The 24300-nt window shown below is 43.5% G+C and overlaps 1 protein-coding gene across 4 annotated transcripts in view; it reads right to left on the minus strand.

The window, feature by feature from the left end:
• Positions 1–24300, minus strand: part of afap1l1a (actin filament associated protein 1-like 1a) — a 231724-nt gene that overhangs the window by 33396 nt on the left and 174028 nt on the right. For all 4 annotated transcript variants that reach the window (XM_041194165.1, XM_041194166.1, XM_041194167.1 and 1 more), the window contains 2 exons: positions 20104–20197; positions 10216–10365 (listed from right to left, as the gene is read on the minus strand). In XM_041194165.1, coding sequence (XP_041050099.1) covers positions 10216–10365; positions 20104–20197 — 244 coding nt within the window. The remainder of the gene's footprint in view (positions 1–10215; positions 10366–20103; positions 20198–24300) is intronic.

The following is a 24300-nucleotide window of genomic DNA, read 5'->3' on the forward strand; positions in this document are numbered from 1 at the left end:
AAGGACATGATCTAGTCTCAAGCTTATGCTGATGTTGCATTGAAGCAGCCATGAGGAAGTAGAGAAGAATGGCCTGATGATGATGTTCTTCTGCCTATCCTTTCTTCCTTCACCAAAGCAAAGTGCCTTACCCTGTGTTTCCCCAGAGTGATGGAATTGAAGTTGGGTAAACACAAATAGAAACTTGCTTCTCACCAGTCTGTGGAATTGCATTTTATGCTTCCATCAAGCTGTGCTGCCAAGGTGAGGGATATTGTTGTTGGGAAAGCGTGGGTAGATGGAAAGAAATGCCCTCTCCAATCTGCCCTCAAATTTGTCTTTTCCCTAACCTCAGACGATGATCAGTAGTATGGAGTATCGCCCACACCAGCCACCTTGTGGAATCGATAAGGAAGCTGGCTAAATTTTGTTATACAACTAGTGCCTAATAGGAACTGCATTGAGACCACCCAAACTCATTTTTAAATGCAGCCCTTGCAATCATTGGCCTGGATTCAAATCAAAGTCCCAGAGGTGAAAGCCCAAGGTCTAATACTCCCGACTTCCCAGTTCCTTTTCAGACTTTTTCTGACTTAAAAGATTTGTGATGTAGAAATGGAATGGTTGCAAAAGTACCAGTGGACAAAATCCTATTGTTTAAAAACAAATGGGGCAGGATTTTCCTGTTAGCGAGCGCAGGGGCAGGGGGCTGGGTGTCCTGCTCGCTGATGCGTAACATGATGCGCAGTGACGTCGGGCGAAACTCCCAACATCACCGCGCCCCATTTAAATTTTCAGGTCGGCGGAGGCTCAGCAAAATCAGCTGTGCACCCACTGGCCTGTGAGCCAATGAAGGCCATTGACAGGGTCATTAAACTAATTAATGGACCTGCCCATCCAACCTTAAGGTTGGCGGGCAGGCCAGGAGCTCTGGTGAGAATTAGAAAAAGCATGAAACCTCATCCAAGGGTAGGGTGAGGTTTCATGTAGGTTTTAAAAATTTAATTAAAGTTTTTTTTTAAAAAATTATGGACATGTCCCAACTCATGTGACAGTGTCACATGAGGGGCCATCAGGGAGTTTTTTCCAATTTTAATATTTTTGACAGTAGAACCGATCTCCCTAAGGCAGCACTTAGCCTCAGGGAGATGAGTGCGCTCTTTCGTGTGCATGCGTGAAAGAGCACACTCTCGGGTTTAGGGATTCCCCTCACCAGCACCCCCCCCTCACCCACCCGCACGCACAGTGCTTTCATGTGGATGTCTTGCTGGGCGGGCCTTAGTTGGCTTGCCCACATAAAATGGCCTCCCCACGCCTGCACTTCAACTTTGCCCCTGATGGGGGGAAAATCCTGCCCATGGAAACCTTATACTTGGGATCCAGAGTGCAGGTCCAGGTTAAACACCTGAGCAATTTGTTTGTTTTTTTTCTGATTCCCATGAAAAGGTTTTTCAGGAAAAGAAAAGCCAGCGAAAGAAGATCACAAAGAGCTACTAAATAAAGCTGATCTATTCTGATGAGCTCCCAAAGCACAATTCGGGCAATGGGAATTAGTATTTTCTTTTCTCTTAAGATTGCTACCTCATAACTTTCGGATTGTTTTCAGTTATACAGTGAGACACAGTAATTATCCTGCTGCAAGATTTACACATCAATTTACATGTAAAACTGGGGAATTATTCCCTAATTTAATACAACTGAAAAGAGACTCATCAAATTGTAGGAAACATTGGGTTCAATTTTATTGCAGGCTTTAAGATCCTGACTAGGATCAGATGGGGGTCCCCAAGCCTACACTTGTTAATTGGCCACCTCGGGACTCACTGACTGGGCCAATAGCGTCTACATTCTGCCCACCATTCTTAATTAGACAGAAGGATGGCAGCACTGAAACCTTGGCTGCCCCACTGGGAGAGGTGGGTGCTGCTGAGGTAAGTTGGGGATTGAGAGGGCACACCAACATAGCGGCCAACATTCCCTCAGAGAGGGAAGTAAAAAATTTTAAATCAGAAGGTCCAAGCAGGCAAGCTCCTCCGGAGGACCCACTAGGGCTGTGGGCATGGCCTTCCCTGCCCGCGGTCATCTCTTTAGGCCATGGAGCCTTCAGCTCTGATTGTCCTCCAGGACAGCTGCAGAGATGCTGCCTGGGGTGGGGGGTTGCTGCCTTTGGGGATGGGGGAGGGGGTTGCTGGTCCTCCACCACAAAAATGTTATTGGGGCTGGAAAATCATCATTAAGGGAGACTTTGGTTATTTAAATTGGCTGCTTACCTCCGCAGACAGCTGATCTGTATCCGGTCTTGCCGCTGGGAGAGTTCCCTAGCAACAGGACTGTATCAAGGTGCTGTCCCGACACAGCTTTCCCCTGGCGCCCACTCCGCCTCCCAGCCTGCCACCCTAGAAATGTTAAAATCCAGCCCATGAACTCTGTCTGTTCCTTCATCTTCAGTATGTTGCTCACTTCTTTTCTGCAGCATCTGATACTCTGTATCTTGTTCTCCACTATTTCACTTAACATAAATGACAGCAGGAAGACTTGCAAACTGACCGTAATCCCATCCTCATTCGTTATCCATACATGCCCAATTTCTAGCACAGACCAATGAATAGATAAGGAGCAGCCACAAGGCTTTTTTCTTCCGCAGCCCAAGAACACAGGGGCCAGTTAAGACAGCTTTACTACCATCCCAACTAGAAACTGTTGCTCAAGCTTCAGCTAGAGGCAATGAGTTCAAAAAAAGGAACAAAGTATGAATGAGGATCTATTAAGTGAAATAGGGAAGAACACAAACAAGATACAAAGGGTTGCATACAATTATTGTGAAGGCTTATGACCACTCAAAGGAGGTACTGGTGAGAGGGCAGTAACCATGGCACTTATCGCACTATAAGTCAGGGAGCAAAATTATTGGAGGAGTTGGGGGTGGGGTGGGGGAGGGGGCAGGATAAAGTGGTGGAGAGAAAATAATCAAAAATAGTTTAATTGTTTTTGAGAAAATCTACACTAATGATTATTTTGGAATTGTCTGAGGTGCTATAACATCTGACTATGATAATTTCTACTACTCCACAGTCAACCAGCCCCTATTGTTCTGTTGAAAAGACAACCTACGTGTAGGTAGAGTTTAAAAAGAGTCACTTGTTAATGGGTTTTGTGCACACAATTATATTGTAATGCCGCAAGCTTTACTCATGAAGCACTAATCCCCAAAGTCCAGTTATATTTACCATGCCTACTTACATGTCAAATCTATCCTGACACCTTGTAAACATTAGCTGCCTTAATTATTCCCAGCATCCATGTAACATTTATTGAGATTGAAAAAGCAAAAGGGAAACATACAAGCTAACATATGGTGCAGGTGTCCCTTATAAGTGTTTGGGTGGTGAGAATTCCTGAAACTCACCAGACATACGCCCAGCAGATTAAAATTCTGACCTTTGCTGGAACCCAAACTGGAACTATACTGCACTATGATTGAGTGTTTGTTGATTTGAGAATGATTTTCCCTGGATGGGTGGTAATGGATTTAGCAGCAATTGTATCAGTCAATTGTCACCATTGCCAGAAAGTCAAATGCTTCTCTTAGAGTTTGTAGAAAATAATGAGAATCTGTTAATGTTTCCAGATTTCCGCACAATCATTGCCCCCTCCATTCCTTAATGGGAGCCTCATCTTAGTCATTATCTCTTTGTTTCTGGAATTGTTTCTCTATATTATCTTAAGATTGTGTTTTCAGTTTTCTTACCCTTCACTGCAAAATGTTTCTCCCTTCTATTCTTTGGTATTCACCTCACCAAATTGTGAACAATATTCCCTTTACAATTTTGTTGATGTGCGGGGTCCATTATTCTCAGTATCTGGTTTCTTTAAATTGTTTTGCATGGCCGGGCACATGCGTTATTTATCATAGAACAAGGCCTGCATGGTGGCTTTCAGGCTGCTGCACATCCTTGCAGCTGAGCGGGACCATTGATTGTGAAGTACTCTTAACATGGCAAGTTCTTATTGGCATCTATTCAGCCGTATTTACAGACGCTATCTATTTTCTTTGCTAGTTGCTGGGTGAATACTAAAAGCAATATGTGGTATGCCTTAGTGACCACATAGAATGTTGTATTTGTTAGCGATCCCCTTGATGGTTTAGCGAGTAAATGCATTGACTGGTTGGCATTGAGTTACATGGACCAGAAACTACCCAGGTTATGTGCTCAGCTGATCCCAGCCAGTAGAACAGCAAGGGCATTACAATGGGCCGTAACACCCCAGGCCACAGAGGGGATTCCCAAACTTGTTTACTGCTCAGTTGTGGACAGAATCAGACTGAGTAATGATGTTTCCCATGCAAAATGCTCACAGATAAACAATGGACACCTGGGGGGGATTCTGTTGGCACTTGTGGCACTCTATGTTAGCATGAATCAGTGCCTTTAGAGGAACAGATAAAGAAATTTTGGGGCTTAATTATATTTTTCAATTATATTTATGGTCTACTTTTATGATTATCAAGACTAGGAATATTGGACCAGCAAACTGGAATACACTCCCAGGTTTTTTTTTAAAGTATGGGTCAGAATAAAATAAATATTATTTTACTTTGCTGCAACAATGTACCTTAACCCTAACTTCTAAGAGCACATACACTCTTCCTCAAAACTGTACAAATGTGACAGCTCCACTTGCCACCCCAACCATCATTGGAGACCTGTAGAGCAAGAATTCAAATTCAGTGACAATTGGTGCTGAATTATGGAGAGCTTGTGCTGTTAACTTGCATGATGAGAACTGGATTTAGGCTCATGGTCTCACCTTGCCTCTGAGGCACACTCAATGCAAGGATGGGGAAGAATTAAAAACAAAAAAACTGCGGATGCTGGAAATCCAAAACAAAAACAGAATTACCTGGAAAAACTCAGAATTAAGATGGGTAAATACATTATCCAACTGGTGTATTTTAATTCTTTTCCAGAGGGTTCCTTTCCAGGGCAGCCTGATTGGGAGGGTGACTTATGTAAGAGAACCCACATCAGAAAGTTGTAGCCAAGATAAGGCCAGGTGGGTCTAGGGGTGTGGTGGGAGAGGTGATGGGGTGGGAATGGCTGGGGGGGGGATGTCGGATTGTGGGGGCAGGAGTGTGTAGATGGGAATCAACGAGTTGAGGGGTGGGGGAGGTTCCAATTGTGAGGGAGGAAAAAACAGATGGTGGTCAGGGGATCTGATCACGGGGAGACATCTGATCGCGGAGGGAGCAACAGACAGATCTTTTGGGGAATGCAGTTTACCAATAAGCTTGTTGGGCCTGGAGGAAATACTTCTGTTCCTCCTGACCCACAAGCCATACTAGAAAGGCACATATTTCATGGCTTCAGCCTTTCTCATCTGCTTTTACCTGTAGGAATTCCCTAAACCAGGGAAACCCTGCCAACCATGGTTAAAAATAGAATCACTTTTAAATTTAAGGCATGCAGCCTCATTAATATATTTAAATGATCAACCTGGTTTCTAAGAGTAGAGTGGTTGCCCGGCCTGCATCTCACTTCCATTAAAAACAGAAGTGGCCAACTTTGAGGTGGACTATGTTCCCATTTTACCTTTCTAACCATACACCTGAACCAAACTCTCATACTTTTGGGGGTCAGCATTACCTTCTGGTGTTTATAGGATTATACTGTTCATTTCACCACCCTTTATTCACTGGTTTGTATTGCAAGACTGAAGTTGTTGCTCTTACATATGACAAGCTATTAATAAATAGGAACTTTTCCCACTGTTTATCATTTTATAAATAATGACTTTGAGGATAGAATTCTATCCAAGTTTCTGACTAACAGCAAACTGGATGCAGTGGTCAATGATGCTGTCACACATTGTATTTTTGATATTTTTTTCTTGCCACAAAGGATTTAGGAATGAGTTATCTTTGAGTATTGTGTTTTAACAAAATGAACATGCACGGGTTTTAAAAGCCATAAGCTGTTTATAAGGAAGGAGAGGGCTTATACCAGGTATTGAAAATGTGTAATCAGTTCACAACAGCCAGTTTGTGGAATTTGGTGGCTCGTCATTCATGAGACAATGAGAAGCAAGTGACTCAACTCAGACTCATTAAGTCATGGCGGTCCTTATTCATTACGGGGAGAACAGTACGAGATGGTTTCTCGGCACCCACACTCTTAAGGGAAGAGCGTTACCCAAGTTTAACGATTGTTTACCTACTGTTGAATCATTTGCTAGGAATAGAGAGGCTAGGAGAAAGGACCTTTGCAGTCAATCAAGTTTTAAACAGAAAACTACAAGATAAAGGCCTGGGCCTGGAGTTGAATGTCGAGAGACAGGAAGTCAGTTTTGCAGTTAGAAGTCCCCCGGAAAGAAAGATAACACCATAACAATTTATTTGTTTTTCTTGCCTCAAGGGGCCAGAGAAGAATCTTCCGGATTTTTCTTTTGCCCTTACTGGTGGTGTTTTTTTCTGATTTCTTTTCTCTCACAGGAGATTGCATGACTGCAGGGGTGGGGCAAGGAAGAATCAAGTCGTGTTGTCCGTCATGAGCTGATCTTTTCCTACTCCTCATTTTCATGAGCTCATAAATCAGCAATAAAAAGCAGATGTTGTATAGTTTACTATTCTAATTTTTCAAGGTGAGAAATGAAAATAGAGTGTAGTTTATTTATAACTATTCATCTACATGTTCATTTGGTGTCTAAAATAAATCAGCTAATGATTCGTAAGCAGTCTTGTCTCAATAAAATGTTTTCCCATCCACCCACTGAAAGATTGGAGGTGTAAGCGACTGAACCTGCTCCCCAGGTTAAATGTATAATTAGATATCTGCCAGTATAAGTACACTTTTGAACATAAGACACTATGGCCATAGACAGAAATAAGATAATGGGGTGTGGTGGAGTTACATTATTAAATGTTTTGGCTAAGTGTTCATAGGTAATGTTGAGATATAAAATAAGGATGTAACATATATCTAAGGAAGTGATTTTGATGTTGTATTTGCGAGGCCACATCCAGAGTACTGTTTTCAATTTTGGTCACCATACAACAGGAATGATGTAGAATTATTGGAGGAAGTCCAGAGGAGCGCTAAGCAACAGATTCCTAAACCGAAAGCTCTGAGCTATGTTAATATTGTTGAGTCTGGGATTTCACTCGAATGGTACGGGGACTTTATCAGGTAATTTCTGCTGCCAAGCTCAGGATTTGAGACTAAGGGCCACCATTTAAAGTTAAAGGTATTAAAAATATAGAAAACTTCTGCAATATCTCTGAGAAGGTGGTAGCATTGTAGAACAAATTACTGAAAAATTATGATCGTTTTTAAAAAGGACTAGATAAATTTGGACTCCCACAGCTACCTTGACTACACTTCCTCACACCCTGCTTCCTTTCAGGTTCTATTCTATTCTCCCAGTTTCTCTGTCTCTGCCACATCTGTTCTGATGATGCCACCTTCCATACTGTAGATCATAGCTCTTTTCAGCCCCAAAAATCATGATTTTGCATATACTTGGTATGTAGTTTAACCTCTCCTTTACAGCCACAACATGTTACACTTGCATTAGTAGTCAGCCTCAATTTTTCACTCCACAAATGGATGTTTTATCTACCAGTCAGTACCTTATAACAGGGTGTAAGGCTTAAGCTGGCAATAAGGGCTGTGATGCAAAGATGCACCAGTTTAAGACATGTGGCGAACAATAAAGATGGGGACCTCCCACACTGGCGGTTCACTTTTATACTTGGCATATAAGTCAACTCCATTTTGGAGGGAATTTGAGACTTACAAGGTCGACTTATATGCCAACATCTACCGTATTTGTGCTTCCAACTTTTCTGCCTTTTCCCTCAAGTGAACGTTCCCCTCCACTGTGGTTGATGTCTGTCCCTTTTCTCATGATTCTTCTCTCAATCCTTCCCCTCCTTCCGAGAAGCACGTTTTGGTACAGCCTGAGCAAGCACATGGGGTGCAATACCTACCCTTTTACCTCCTCCCTTCCCACCATCCAGGGCCCAAAAACTTCTTCCAGGTGAAACAGTGATCTACACGTACTTCTTTCAATTTGCATACTGCACTATTCACTGCTCATGATGTGATCTCCTCAACTAAGGGGAAACCAAATGTAGATTGATTGATTACTTTGCGGAACACCTCCATTTAGTCAGCAAGCTTAACCTGAGTTACTTGTCACCTGCTACTTTAATTCTCTGCCCCACTTCCACACTGACCTCTCTGTCCCCAACCTCCTAATGAAACTCATCTTTCAACAAGGCACCTTATAGCCTTCCAGACTCAATGTTACATTTAACAATTTCAGATCATAAACACAGCTGTTTCCTTTTACACAGCAGCTGTTGGTAATCATTCTGCTATTGCCATTTACACCTCCTCTAGACCCATCTTTTGTTTGTTTTCTTGTTCCATTACCATCCCCTTTCACCTTGCACCACCACTTCTTTTGTTATTTAATCCCTTCTGTCTTCCAACAGATCACAGACCTTCCCATTGTTCTTTCCCCTTCCCCTGCCTCTGAATTTGCTTAAAACCTGATACATCTCTAACTTCTTCCAATTTTACTGAAAGGGCAGCAACCTGAAAATTTGTCTCTTTCCACAGATGCTGCCTGACATGGTGAATATCCCTAGGATTTTCTGTTTTTTTATATTAAATTTCCAGTATTTGCTTTTAGCTAAACATCTGTTAAGAAAGGTGATACAGGGTAATTGGTTCCAGAATCACGGTAAGAAAATTGGAAGCATTGGAAGAGTGGACTAGAATGATCAATACTCTTGCCTGAAATATCACTATGTTACAACTTCAGCAAATTTGCAAGTTGCCAACATTTTTAAAGGTGATGCGGAGGAAGACAAAGAGCTGGATTTTATGACCACAATCCAGATGGCCAATCCTCCCCCCTGCCCCACCCACTCTTGCCACACGAATATAAGATAGAATATGACGACATTGGATCGGCAATACAACATCATCATACTAATCTCAAAAATTATGGAAGTCGAGTGGGTGCGGAAATCAAAAGCCCACCCAGAATTTTGAAATGACTAATTAACAAGCTATTAAGCTTGTTAACAATCCAATCATCTACAATTTTTCATTGCCACTGCATTTTTCGGGCCTCAGATGTGAAAAAGCTTGGGAGTGTCTTACGGCAGCACAAGGGTGGAAGAAAAGGCCTACCACCAGGACCATGGCTGAATGTAGCGGCAGATTGTGCTGGTGGAGGTGGCAGTGTTTGGATGTGTTTTGAACTTTTTTTTAAAAACTTTTTGGGAATCTGCCATAAAAAACAAAGAAAGATTGAGGGAGAAGGGTGCCCTTAAATTTGTAGTGTGACTGACTTCCGGTTAAGAGCATAACCCCTCTGCTGGATGGCACCCCGGCCTGGAGTCCTGATTGGATGCAGAGCCCCCCTTCATACTGCTAATTGGCTGCCTTCCCACTGGACGACCACTAATTGGTCATCTGTGCTTGATGCGACAAGCTGAGACATTGGGGCGGGAGCAAGCAAACCACTCACTTTCTGTTCCGCCTCCCTCACCCTGCCGAAAAACATAAAATCCAGCCCAAAGTGTTCCAGAAAATCTCCAGAGGCAGTATCCAGGTGTAAGTTCAGGGAGTGCCCATGGGAATTCCCGCTGTTTACCCCAGTGGACATTTTAGGATCAGGAAGAGGTTCCCAAGGGGGAATGTCCACTTTCTAAACAAGCCAAATATTGCAGATGAAACAACCAGGTTTAGGTATGGAGGGGAGGGGAGAGGTTCCTTACCTCTTGTAGAAGCAGATGTCTGGCCCTTTCAGGCTGCTTTGTAAGGGGATTGATAATTATATAGAAAAAGATATAGATTCCTTTTAACTTCTTGGTTTCTAGCCGGCAAATCCCAAGGTGAGCCCTACTTCTATCATTGGGGCAGCTGCTCTCTGTTTTCACCAGCTGTATGAAGGATGGGTGGATCTGTTTGAGGCTGGGGCCATGGGAACTCTTAACGTAGCAAGTTCTTCCTCCTTGTAACAATGGCCTTGTTTGAGATGCAGATACTCACTCTATGCTCACTTGCTCATCTGAAAACTGGAAAGCAATGTCAGGTGGGAGTTATGGCAAGAGTGTGCAATAAGGACTGGTGATTTTAGTCGTATTATGACAGTTACAAATAGTGAATGTGCTGGAAATATTTATCAAACCAAATAACAGAAGGTAGGATCAGTACTAACCACAGCATGGAATGTCCTCTTCTGTTGAAGAAGTCTGTTCTTCGGTAGCTTGCTTCTTTTTTGCCAAACTCATGATGCGCGTAATCTTCCTCCCTGCAGCCTTGCTAACAGTGCCTTTCAGTTCAGCCAAACCACTCCTCTTCCCTTTGACTGTTTAATCATAAACAATTCAGGTGATTAAGTCACGCTGATGTATATGCCTTGCATCAAAAGAATGTTGCACTCTTGCTTGTGGAATGCTAAAGAGGATTATTTACAAGATGGAGAATAATTATTCAATAATTCATTCCCATCTCATCCTTCAGATAATGACATACATTTAAAAAACAACATGCAGACACCTTTTAAATCTATAGAAAAGTCTGGATTGTGTCAAACAAACATTATTCCTTTCAAAGAGAAATAGTAATCTGTGTATTTTATCTAGTTAATGTAAAGAATGAACAGATTGAAATGTTCAATATGGTATTTAAAATACATCAGGCATACAATAGGGAGGGGACATTGTGTTAAAGGAGATTAATAGAGTCTTGTGGTGTCTGATTTAAAATGGTTAAGAGGACAGACTGTTTTTATCATTCCTAACAGAAACATGGGGCAGAATCTGATGCCTTCCTCTGCTTTTCCACCACTGTCCCGATTAGGTCATGGTGGGAAGGCCTGTGGGCGGCTCAGGGTCAGACTTTGCCTGTCTGGGGCTGGCTGCTCCCCTGTCTCAGTAGCACCACCGGGAGCAGTGGCCGCAGCTAGGATTGCATACAGTCCCCAATGACGATCATTGATGGAGTCAGATGTGAAGGGCAGGATTTTCTGGTGCTGCGGTGGCATAATGGTGGCCAGCTTCTCATTGGTGTGATCAGGTTGTGATCTTGCACCCCCGCTGTCATAGGCAGAGCACTTTTCCAGCCATGCCATGTTGGGAATGCCATTTGAATACATTGGAATATCATGAATGCTCATTATCACACCTCCACACTGGATCAAAAGGCCACACCAGCATCTAATTAGACCGGCACGATTCACAACTGCATATACTCAACAAGCAGCTGGCCACCAGTACTTCAGTCATGACTTCGAGGTTCGTTTGCCCATCTTGCATTGCCCAGCACTCACAGAGCCTTGGACTCCACACCAGCTTCACAGGTAGCAACACACCGCTGTCTAGGGGAGGGGTTACAGAGTCTCTGTAACCCCTCCAGCAATAATGCGAGGGTAGGTTGTAATGTGTTGCAGGGCAAGGGCTTGACTTGGTGGGGGAGTGAGGCAAGACGGAGTCAAGGGAAGGGGCATAGAGGGCAAAGGCTTGACCTGAGGGAGGGGGAAGACTGAGGATGGTTACACTCAGACACATGGCTGGTGGGGAGACTGGGGAAGGTTGCACTTGAACACAACTGGGTGGGATTCAGTGTGGGGCAGCAGAAGTGTGTTGTGACACAGAGTGGTGACTGTGATGGCCAGAATTGTATTGGCTAATACGTGCCTAGATTGTAACCAAGCTCTTAAACCTGCCGTCACTCATGAATCAGCAACAGAAAGAGAACTTTTCAAGGCTGGTGCTCAATCATGTCTTTCTTTCAATGTTCCTGCAGAGCATCTCAGTTGCCAAGGCAACCTACAAGAGGCAGGAGTTGCTCTGCAGTCCTCCATAGACTCGTGGCAGCGTAGCTTCAATCTGACAAAGCGCCTCAAGGAGATCCATCTCCAGCAACAGAAAAATGCCGTATGTGTAACCTCGATGATGACATTGCTACACGAGAAGTGGACCAAGGCAGGTGAGGATGTTCAACACATGTTCAAAGGACTCAGTCCTCAGCATTACCTTAATCCCCATTACATTGAGACCCTCCACTCTTAGGGATGCGGGGCTCCAGTTAGCCTGACCTTTCAATGGACATAGAGCACCTCACGGTGACCATCCTCACACATTTGCTTGACAAGAGATGAAAAAGCTTCCTTTCCCACACCATCAATTTCCCATAATGGTCTACCCTGGCCCTTGCAACCCCAAAAATGCAGACACACCTTGGAGCCATCAAGGTTCTGTTTTGTTGATAATAAAGACCACACATCAACTGCATTACATCCTAGCTCTTAGCCCATTTCTGCACTGAACATTGCTTTCCCATCAAGCTAGCATATGAGCATTGAGACCATCCTGTACAGTTCTACCGACCACAACACACCTCCACATGGATGCAGCATCGCTGAGCTTGGCAAATGTTTACGGTGGGTGGGGTGGGGGGATGCTGCTAAGCAGAGTGAATGGGGCAGTGCTGCATCCCTTCTTTTTGATGACTGCCTCTTGGGCTCTATGCAGACAATTCCAAGGTGGAAAATGGTTAAAGCTGCAGCTTGAGCATTAGGACAAAATTGTACCTGCAACGGACAGAGCACTGGCACACTGAGGTGGGAAGGTGCGCATCCTTATCGGTCAGCTTAGCAGGTGTACACTCAGAAGTCAACAACGCGTAAGGCTGGCAGGAGCTCACACGACCTCTGAGTATGGGATTATAGATTGCAAACTCTCACAGATGACAGAGAGTACATGGAGTTCAAGGAAAGATTACCCTTCTCCACATGCATCTACATCTCTCCTTCTATGTTACACCTTCACCTTTCCAGAATGCAGACGAGACGGGGGACTACACGAGCCTCCATCTTACACAGCCAACAATGACCATCACTGGAACCTGCAATGCATGTCGACGAAATGCCTAGCACAAGCAGTTGTGACATTGAGGGCAAGGCATCACTGAAGTTGGTAATGGGCTGAGATGGCTGCACACAACATCGACCAGAGGGACATGATGCAAAATCAGCAATAAGTAGGAGGAGAGAACATGGTGCGACATCTGATCGAGCACAACACAAATCAGCATACAGAGCAGGCATCCTCAAGAGGAGGTGTGGAATGGATGTAGTTTTAATAACAGTGGTGCAAATTATATACATATGATGAAATCCCGTGCCACCATTGTGCTTTTAGTATTTCTTGATTTTCCTAACCCTACCACTACATTTTGGGGCATCCCCGACATCCACAGTGGAGGTGGAGGCAGCCTGCTGACTGCTATGCCCTGTTGTCTGTGATGACTTTGGAGGGCATCCTCTGGAGGGCCGAAACTTGGAGAGCCCTGGCCTGCTTTGGGTCTCCTGTTTTGGGGCAGGTGCACCCTCCTCGGCCTGTGGAGCTGGAGGTGATGGGGTCATAGGTACAGGGGATTGGGATCAGCTGGACAGATTCTGTGCTGTGTTCACCAGATTGTGACACCAAGCCTGCTCTAGACCTAGATCCCACCGTGGTGTGTGTCGCTGTGCTGGTGGAGGGTATGGGTGAGCGTTGTGACAGGTCTTCAATGGTGGTCTCCTCAGGATCCTTATCATAGGTGTTGAGGGGGCTGGAGAGGAGGAGTGGCTCCTGGTGTTCCTGGGATGCTTGGCGGAGGTGCCTATGAAAGACAGTAGAGATAATTAATGTATGGCAGCTGACTTGAAAACATGACAATGCACTCATGGTACCATTGTCTGAAGAATCAGCTGGTGCAGGGTCCTCTTTGTGTCTGTGCCGCTGACCTCACTGTTGCTGCACTCTCTCCATCCTGTCCTGTCCAGCCAGCTCAACAGCACACTCCTCGTAGCAAATTAGGACCTTGCGTTCAGGCATCTCCCCACCGGTCTGGGACCTCTTCTTTTTATTGTGGGTGACCTTGTCCTACATAAAGATGGAGAGAGTGTGAACTGGATGCATGCCAAGGCTAATGGTATGAAAGCCTGCCTTGCATGGTGCTGAGTGGAGCTGTGCACAGGATGAGGACATGAGGTACACAATATATGAGCCCAGATGGAGACATGAAGATTGTGTGGGAGATAATGATGTCGTGTGAGATCCCTGTGGAGTGTCACCCTGTGAACGTGTGAGGGGTTTGTGAGGGTGAGTTGAGCGAGATGAGATGATTGCCTTACCCTGCTGGAATGGATGAGATCATTCATCTCTTCCTGTGCTGGGTGGCTGACCTCCCCTGTGCAGAGTTGGCACTCACTGCAGTGCCAATCTCCTCCCAAGCCGCAGTTGTGAGGTTTGTGGACCTCCTTCTACCATAACAGGGGTAGAGCACCTCCTGGCAATCCTCAATGTCGTCTAGAGGGTGACCCAGTGAGGCGTCACCAAGCTTGGGCGCTGCAGGCTTTTTTGGTTTAGGAAACACCTCTTGCCTGCAGCAGTCCTGGTTTGCAGACACTGAGAAAGCTGTGCATGGATGTGGTCTAAATATGGTGCCCAGAGCGATGATCCACTGAGATCACAGCGGGGCAGGTGAACCAGAGGCAGCCTGCCTTCAATACGACGTGTTTCCTGTTGATGCATATTTAATGAGGCGAGAACTGGACAATTGGGTGCGAAAACGTCACTTTTCCCACCTGCCATCACACTTAATCTATGGAGGGGAAAATCCTGCCTGTAGGTCAGTGTTCGAGGGGAGTGGTGAGAGGTGGTGGTGGGGTGGGGTAATGGAATATCACTGAGGCCAGACTGGCAGGCCCCAGTGAGGAGGGATGAGGTGGGTGGGAGACCAGGATGGATAGGACAAGGGAACAGGGCATGGCTATAGGAGTCCTATAAAGGAGGCACTCCACCACCCCCAAACCTCCCAAGTATTGGTCACATGATCGACTGCTCTTGACAACCCATAATGGTTTTGAAGTTGGAAGTGATTGCTACACAATGGGAGATCGATGATGGCCATTCACGCCTATTTTGGTCAACTGGTTCCTGCAGCTCTCTTTTGTTAAATTTCAGATTTGGAGACATGAAATCTGGAAGTCTATTTACTTTGAGTTTTGGGAAAACAACAAACAAAAGCAGGTGTAAGTTCCACAGATGGGCTCGTCTGTGTAAGTCCATTCAAGAGGGAGGCCCCCAACAATGGTTCCTCTCTGCGACAAGATTTCCGTATCTCTCTTTTGCCTTGTTCACCTTCATTGCTTTCCATTTCTCTCCTGGTGTTTGACAAGGTGTTTACGAAAACCCGCTTTCACAGCCATATCTCCTTTCTCAGTGACTGTCTCCGTCTCCGAGTTACCCCACGTGGATTTCAACTGAAATTCCATCCCTCTTGTTTCGAACCCACCCAGGATTACAGGTATCTCCGGGACATAAAAGGTTTCTCAGACTGCTGTTCCCGTCACATTCTGAGATCCACACTCAGTGCCATGCGCCGCCATATGAATGCACTCGACCTCTCCCTCCAGCAGCACCGCCATACCCTTTTTCAAAGCTGCACGTGCCCCCAGTTTCATTTTATTCTTCGTCTCATCTGACGCCTCAACAAGAAACTTTTTCTCTTTCTCTCAAGTGCTAAGAAACGCAAGCTCCAACAACTCATCGATACCAACACCCATCTAGGACCCTCCACCCCTGCCTGTCCCTCCGTCCCCACCCCATCTTCCAATCCCAGCCCCGGCCGTGTATTCACTATACCCCCTGACCTTCCCCTCTCCAATGCTGAATGTTCAGTGCTCAGTAAAGGACTTAGTTTCATACCCTTACGCCCTCATCTCAATGAATTTCGGGCTCAGCACGATGCTGAACTCTTCTTCTGCCGTCTTCGTCTCTATGCTCAGTTCTTTGGGCAGGAGTCCTCTCCCCGTTCAATGGATCTTTTTACCCACCTCCAATATTCTCCCTCCACCTGGACCCCTCCCTCTGGATTCTTACCTTCTTTTGATCTTTTCATTGAGAACTGTCGGCACGACTTTAGTAGTCTCAATTTCTCTGCTCCTCTCACCCATTCTAATCTGTCTCTCTCTGAACTTACTGCACTCCGTTCTCTCAGGTCCAACCCCAACATTGTCATCAAACCCGCTGACAAGGGTGGTGCTGTTGTTGTCTGGCGCACTGACCTCTACCTCGCGAAGGCTGAGCGTCAACTCGCAGACACTTCCTCCTACCTCTCCCTGGACCATGACCCCACCACTGAACATCAAGCCATTGTTTCCAGGACTGTCACTGACCTCATCTCCTCTGGAGATCTTCCTCCCACAGCTTCCAACCTGATAGTCGCCCAACCTCGGACGGCCCGCTTCTACTTCCTACCCAAAATCCACAAATAGAACTGTCCCGGTAGACCGATCGTGTCAGCTTGCTCCTGCCCCACGGAACTCATTTCTCATTATCTTGACTCCCTTCTCTCTCCCCTTGTCCAGTCCCTTCCCACCTACATCCGTAATTCCTCTGACACCTTACGTCACATCAACAATTTCCAGTTCCCTGGCCCCAACCGCTTCCTCTTCACCATGAACGTCCAATCCCTCTACACCCCCATCCCCCACCAGGATGGTCTGAGGGCCCTTAGCTTCTTCCTGGAACAGAGGCCCAAACAATCCCCATCCACCACTACTCTCCTCCGTCTGGCTGAACTTGTTCTCACACAGAACAATTTCTCCTTCAACTCCTCTCACTTCCTCCAAATAAAAGGTGTGGCTATGGGTACCCGCATGGGCCCCAGCTATGCCTGTCTCTTTATGGGGTATGTGGAACATTCCTTGTTCCAGTCCTACTCTGGCCCCCTTCCACAACTCTTTCTCCGGTACATCGATGATTACTTTGGTGCTGCTTCATGCTCTCGTCGGGACTTGGAAAAATTTATTAATTTTGCTTCCAATCACCACTCCTCCATCATTTTCACATGGTCCATCTCTGACACTTCCCTTCCCTTCCTTGACCTCTCTGTCTCAATCTCTGTTGATAGACTGTCCATCAATATCCATTACAAGCCTACCGACTCCCACAGCTACCTCAACTACAGCTCCTCACACCCCACTTCCTGTAAGGACTCCATCCCATTCTCTCAGTTCCTTTGCCTCTGTTGCATCTGTTCTGATGATGCTACCTTCAAAAACAGTTCCTCTGACATGTCCTCCTTCTTCCTTAACCGAGGTTTTCCACCCACGGTCGTTGACAGGGCCCTCAACTGTGTCCGGCCCATCTCCTGCGCAACCACCCTCATGCCTTCTCCTCCCTCCCAGAAACATGATAGGGTCCCCCTTGTCCTCACTTATCACCCCACCAGCCTCCGCATTCAAAGGATCATCCTCCGCCATTTCCGCCAACTCCAGCATGATGCCATCACCAAACACATCTTCCCTTCACCCCACCCCGGCGGCATTCCGTAGGGATCGTTCCCTCCGGGACACCCTGGTCCACTCCTCCATCACCGCCTACTCCTCAACCCCCATCTATGGCACCTCCCCATGCCCACGTAAAAGAGGCAACACCTGCCCCTTCACTTCCTTTCTCCTCACCGTCCAAGGGCCCAAACACTCCTTTCAAGTGAAGCAGCATTTCACTTGCATTTCCCCCAACTTAGTCTACTGCATTTGTTGCTCCCAATGAGGTCTCCTCTACATTGGAGAGACCAAATGTAAACTGGGCGACCGCTTTGCAGAACACCTGCGGTCTGTCCGCAAGAATGACCCAAACCTCCCTGTTGCTTGCTATTTTAACACTCCACCCTGCTCCCTTGGCCAGCTGCATTGTTCTGGTGAAGCCCAGCGCAAACTGGAGGAACAGCACCTCATCTTCCAACTAAGCACTTTACAGCCTTCCGGACTGAATATTGAATTCAACAACTTCAGGTCTTGAACTCCCTCCTCCATCCCCAGCCCCTTTCTGTTTCTTCTCCCTTCCTTTTGTTTTTTCCAATAATTTATATAGATTTTTCTTTTCCCACCTATTTCCATTATTTTTAAATCTTTTATACCCTGCTAGCCTTTCCACCCACCCCCACTAGAGCTGTACCTTGAGTGCCCTACCATCCATTCTTAATTAGCACATTCATTTAGATAATATCACCACCTTCAACGCCTCTGTTTTTTTGTCTGTGACATCTTTTGATGATCTGCTCCTATTACTGCTTGCTTGTCCCTACAACCACACCACCCCCCCCACACTTCTCTTCCCCACCCTCCCCCACCTTAAACCAGCTTATATTTCACCCCTTTCCTAAGATTCACTCAGTTCTGTTGAAGGGTCATGAGGACTCGAAACTTCAACTCTTTTCTTCTCCGCCGATGCTGCCTGACCTGCTGAGTTTTTCCAGGTAATTCTGTTTTTGTTCCCCAACAATGGTTATTCAATCAGGATCTTTCCAGGGGTTTGAGGTAGAACTTGCAAAAGTCACCTGATTAAAATTTTGATTTTAAAAGACTGAAAATTAAATGGTTATGTTTGTCAGAAAATTTTCACGGCCCATTTAATTCTGGTGCCTTAGCAATCATAAATAGTAGTTATTTAGAAATTTTTTCCACATCATCATCATCATAATACCATTAACATTTTCTAATGACAAAGCCAAGATGTAAATCCTTCAGCAGCCTGCTTTATTTTTAACAGGCTGATAATATAAAGACAGAGGCTAAAACATATACTCAAGTCTGTGCATGACTGTGCTGAACTTTCATGTTTCTCTGAGTTTTTTTTCCACACTTTTTAATGCACTTGAAAGTTGCCGGGCCCTATTGTTCTGGTGTGGTATTACATTGATTCAATGTTCTGTCTGCCTGTTCAGGTCAATGCAGACAATCCCATAGCACTATTCAGGAGGAGTAGGGAGCTTCCCTCACCACCAAAACAAATCAACTGGCCACTCACCTCATTGCTGTTTGTAAGTCCTTGCTGCTGCGCTTGCCTACATCACAACAGTGATTGCACTTCAGATGTGCAGACCATGTGAAAGGCACAATATGAGTCAAGACCTTTATATTCATCAGAAGTTCCCTTCTTATTCTATCATTTCTAGTGTGCTGACAGAATGTTAGAAGCTTCTTTTTGCTGTTGTTATTGATGATACAGGATATTCAATTGGACCAAATTCAATGCTGTGTTCATACTGAGCTCGGAACTACATTTCCAAATCCTAATATGAAATGCAGCCAATTTTCTGTGTTGATATAATTTATTCAGAGTAGCTCACCAATGTGATGACATTATTGATTTTCTTGTGTGTGCATGTACTAATAAATGTTCAATGTCAGTACATCAACCCAACTGATGTTTGCCCATTATAACATTTGAATATTGAAGTGATACTCTATGGCTGCAACAGAAAGACCTGACGATAGCATTGAATTGGTAGAGCCTTCACCTGCATTTTTAACTGGTGTGTGTTCTTGTGCTTACATAACCGTTCACCCCTGAGGAGGTCTCCACTTGAAACTGGTGCATATCATTTGCATGATGTATAATATCCAACAAATTTTGGATCTAATCAACTTGCAAAAACCATTATAAGCAAGCAGTTAGAATTTGTATACAATTTCTCACTAATGCTTAAAATTCACTTAAAATAAATTATCACATTCATTTTCTTCATCTCTTACTGCCTTATATATTTTAAATCTAACGAAGCTTCTCTCTCTCTTTGAAATTCTGAAGTTTTTTTTCTCCTGTATATTTTATTTTATTAGACTGGAACAGAGCTTTTAGTAATCTCAATAACACTAATGATTCGAAACTGATAGGAAGTGAATCCTGTAGCTAAATAGATGAACATATATAAAGAAGGAAAATTAAAGACCAGTTGGTATCTTAGAGCCTGTCCTGGCACGGTGTAACTTCTGTACATTATCAGTTTCATCCTCCTTAATCATTAGCCTGAAAACTTCTGGGAAAGACAAAGAAATTTTAGGCCAAATTAAAAAAATCTCTAGAGATTTGTTTACAATTCCTGAAGGCAATATTTTAACTTTTATTATCAGACACATCTCACTTGCACTGGTGGCACAGTAAATAATCTTACATTGTTACTCTCAGGGTTTGCTTGAAAAAGGACTAATGGAACTGGAAACAGTGCAGTTTTAAATAATTGTTTACATTGCAATGTAGTAACTTACCATGATCCCTACTTTCTCTGCCATTAACTGGAGATCCGTTCTCCCCTGTTACTACACTCTCAGCGTCTGAAGCCTGTTTTTCATTTGATAATCTCTGTAAAAAGGCATGGAAACCAAGATTAATCTTTTGTTTTTACAATACTAGGAAGCCTTACTCTTGTTTTCCCAGACATCTGCCTAGAGGAACATAATGTGAATGGGATAGCAGCAAGAACAGCAATTCCCACAATGGAGCTGAAATTCCTGTTGTTGCTAACTTTGATAAAAATTTAGTGAGATCTCATGCTTTACACTTGTCTATTTTTTCACTAAAGCTAGTGAGGACAGACATCTTGCTTTTATTATTTGATATGCTTTGAGAGGAGTCTTCTGGATGAAATTGCTTATAGCTAATATCCAAAAATTTTACAGTTAATTCTTTCTAATCTTAAGTTTACTTTGACAGCTAACTTATGGTCTGTTTGGGGTTGCCATATGTTTCAGCATAATGCAAACACATGTGGATATAAACATTCATATTAACCTTTCTGGGAATGACATCGTGCAGCAGATAACTTTTGTTGGCAGCATTTTCCAACAATATTTCATAGTTTGCATCATGAACGGTGGTTTGGTAATTTAAGATTTAATGGAAACAGCTGCCGACTTCTTTCTTATCTTATGTGTGCTGCTTGTATATGGATGGTATTCTGATAACAATGAGAAAGATCTGGTCAAAGCTGAAGTTAAGTGTAAAAACATACATAAGAACCTTTATTGACCCTTGCTAGAAGTCATTATGTAGCACAAATCTGCTGCCAACTCGTCCAATGTAGCTTGTGAAGCAATAACAGAAGGTGATTTATTTGCTATTTAGCTAATCAGATTGGACATGTATAACAGATTCTAAATAAAAAGGAAGTGACAAAAAGATTTGTTGAAAGAAATATCAGCTCCTGCTTACATCATAACAACAAATCTTAGAAAACTTGCTGGTAGTCTAGTAGACTGATTTCATTGGAGCAAAGATTAATCATTATATCTTCAGTATACACACACACACACGTCAAGAAGTGGTAATTTAGCAGTAAAACCATTATGAAAATATAATTGGCCAACAGAGCATTCATTAAACGTGAGCAGACTCTCTCTCTATTCAATAGTAAGAATGAGAATACAGCATATTTGATTGTATATAAAAATGGTTATTTTCAGATGCTCCTATTACTTTAGCTTCCTGTGATTGTTATTATCAGTTAAATATATTTTATTATCAGTTAAATATATTTTATTATCAGTTAAATATATTTTCCCCAAACAAATGAAGTAGCTCTTCTTTGCCTCCACCTATCACTGGCCCTCTATCCAGCTCTACCAGTCCCAACCCCCTTCAACCAGTTTATATTCCACCTCATTTCTATATTTCTTAGTTCTAATGAAGAGTCATACGGACTCGAAATGTTAACTGTATTCCTCGCCGCAGATGCTGTCAGACCTGCTGAGTTTTTCCAGGTATTTTTGTTTTTGTTTCAGATTTCCAGCATCCGCAGTATCTTGCTTTTATCTAAATGAAGTAGCTCTCCCAGTTTCGCTCTCCCTGTTCCACATGTACCAGTATATCCCAATCAAAGAAGCTGAGAAAATGATCTACTCCCTGGGTTCTGCCACTATGACCTTTCACCCAATAAGTGGAATGTGAGGGATGCACTCAAATAATTTCTCTTTCTCTTTTCTGGGAAACCTGCCTGCCTCATTCGAACAGCAAAGCTGGAACTGGAACTCGACTTAGACAAAATTATGGTGGATGTACCAGAATTCCATTACTTTACATCTGTCTTGTGTGTGCCTTTCTGGTATTAGATCAAAGGTAGGTAAAGTTAAAATATTTATTTTCCCTTCATCCTAACCTTTTCCCGGAAGGTGAAAAATTACAATGTGGCAATGGATCCCAAGCTACCAGCAGCCCTCTGGTACTTTTCCCATTTGGCTATTGTTTATGCAGACACCTAAAACAGTGTCAGTGGCAATTCAAACTTAAACCAAGCCTAGCATTGTCCTTGCCTTAATTCCTCATGTATTTTTTTTATCAGGAGTGACTGGAAAACAATGAGCAGCAATACCAAGTTGATCTTTTTCTCCCTCCTGTGGACAAGGCTGAAATCAGCTACTTTAAGAAACATCTGATGCCAAAAGGGACTTTTTGGATTGCATAACTATCATGAAGCTATTAATGTATATAATGCTATTGGAAATTATTTTTAAATTGGACTTGGAGTGCAGTCTGTGTTTGCGGGTGTGTCTTTGTATGGTTTAATTGGATTAAAGCCAGATAGTCTGGGCGCTTTGATGTATAGTAGTTTGAGATGTTGATTAGATTAAACATAAGGTTAAAAGGTAAAGAGGAAATTTGCATTTGTTGAATAAGCCACTCAAAAGAAGGGAGTAAAATCTTGCACCTAGTTAGGAGAGTCCAAGCAATGTGTTTATATTACAAATAAAATTGGTGCTATGAATGGGGTTTTATTATTAGAAGAAGTGGAGTTCAAATACCTAATGATACAATGAGAATTTACATTCAAAGGGAAAGCTAGGTATAACCCAAGAGAACATATGAAATAGAAACAGGCAAAGGCCATTCGGCCCTTCAAGCCTGCCCCGCCATTCAATATGATCATGGCTGATCTGCCCCAGGCCTCAACTCCTCTTTTGTGCCAGCTCCTCAGAGCCCTCAACTCCCTGATATTTTGAAAATCTATCTACCACCTCTTTAAATACTTTCAGTGATCTAGCGTCCACAACTCTCTGGGGTGGAGAATTCCAGACATTCACTACCCTCTGAGAGAAGAAATCCCTTCGCATCTCAACTTTAAATGAGTGTCCTCTTACTCTGTAACTACATCCCCAAATTTGAGATTCCCCCACTAGTGGAAACATCTTCTCAACATCTACTCTGTCAAGCCCCCTCAGAATCTTGCAACTTTCAATAAGATCACCCCTCATTCTTCTAAACTCTAATGAATAAATATCTAACCTGTTTAGCCATTCTTGATAAGTCAACCTCTTCATCCCAGGAATCAACCTAATGAATCTCTTTTGAACTACCTCCAATGCCAGTATATCCTTTCTTAAATACGGGGACCACAGTACTCCAGGTGCGGCCTCACCATAACCCTGTACAGTAGTAACAAGTCTTCCCCCATTTTAAACTCCAACCTCCTAGCAATACAGGCCAAAATTCCGTTTAAATTCTTAATTACTTGCTGCACCTGCATGCTAACTTTTTGTGTTTCATGCACAAGAACACCCAGATCCCTCTGTGCTGCATTTTTTTGGAGTCTCTCGCAATTGAAATAATAGTCTGCCTTTTGAATTTTCCTACCAAAGTGCTTAAACTCACAATTTCCTACATTAAACTCCATTTTCCAAGTTTTTGTCCACTCATTCAACCAGTCTATATCCACTTGCAGATTCCTTATGTCCTCATCACAACATGCCTTCCCATCTATTTTTGTATCATCAGCAAATTTGGATACATTATATTTGCCCCCTCCTCCAAGTCATTAATATAGATAGTAAATAATTGAGGCCCTGGGACTGATCCTTGTGGCATTCCACTAGTTACATCTTTCCAACCTGAAAAAGACACATTAATCCCAACTCTCTGTCTTCTGTGTGTTAACCAATCCTCAATGCATGCTAATACATTACTCCCAATACCGTGAGCTCCTATCTTGTGCAATAACCTTTTATGAGAGGAGTCTTGTATGTGCAGGTCAGAGGCATGTAAGATCTAAGCAGCCTGTAAACCCTATAACTGTGTCAGCAAAGGAACCAAATTGCAAGGGACCTCATTTTGAATTTGAAGATAAAATGTGCTTTGCTTGGTGATTGTTTAAATTCTATGGGTTGTTGTTGCCTTGGCGAAGATTTACCTGGGAGTGATTAATTTGGGATTTGTTTAAAAGTTATTATGGTAGTAATTTGTGGACATGTGTATGTGTTTAATTAGTTGTTAAATCAATAAATGTTTAAGTTAGTTTTATACAAAAAAAACCCACTTGAGACTTGGTGGTCTTATTCCAGAATTCAGAGCTGTGTCTGAAACATATCAGTTGAAAATATAGATTATGACAGATGTTCAAGTTTTCCTCTGGGATTTGAACAATTCAGCCTTTACCAGCTGCTGTGTCATAACAATAACAAATATGGTACACCTAC

This window comes from Carcharodon carcharias, chromosome 8 (assembly GCF_017639515.1).
Source record: "Carcharodon carcharias isolate sCarCar2 chromosome 8, sCarCar2.pri, whole genome shotgun sequence".
NCBI lineage: Eukaryota > Metazoa > Chordata > Chondrichthyes > Lamniformes > Lamnidae > Carcharodon > Carcharodon carcharias.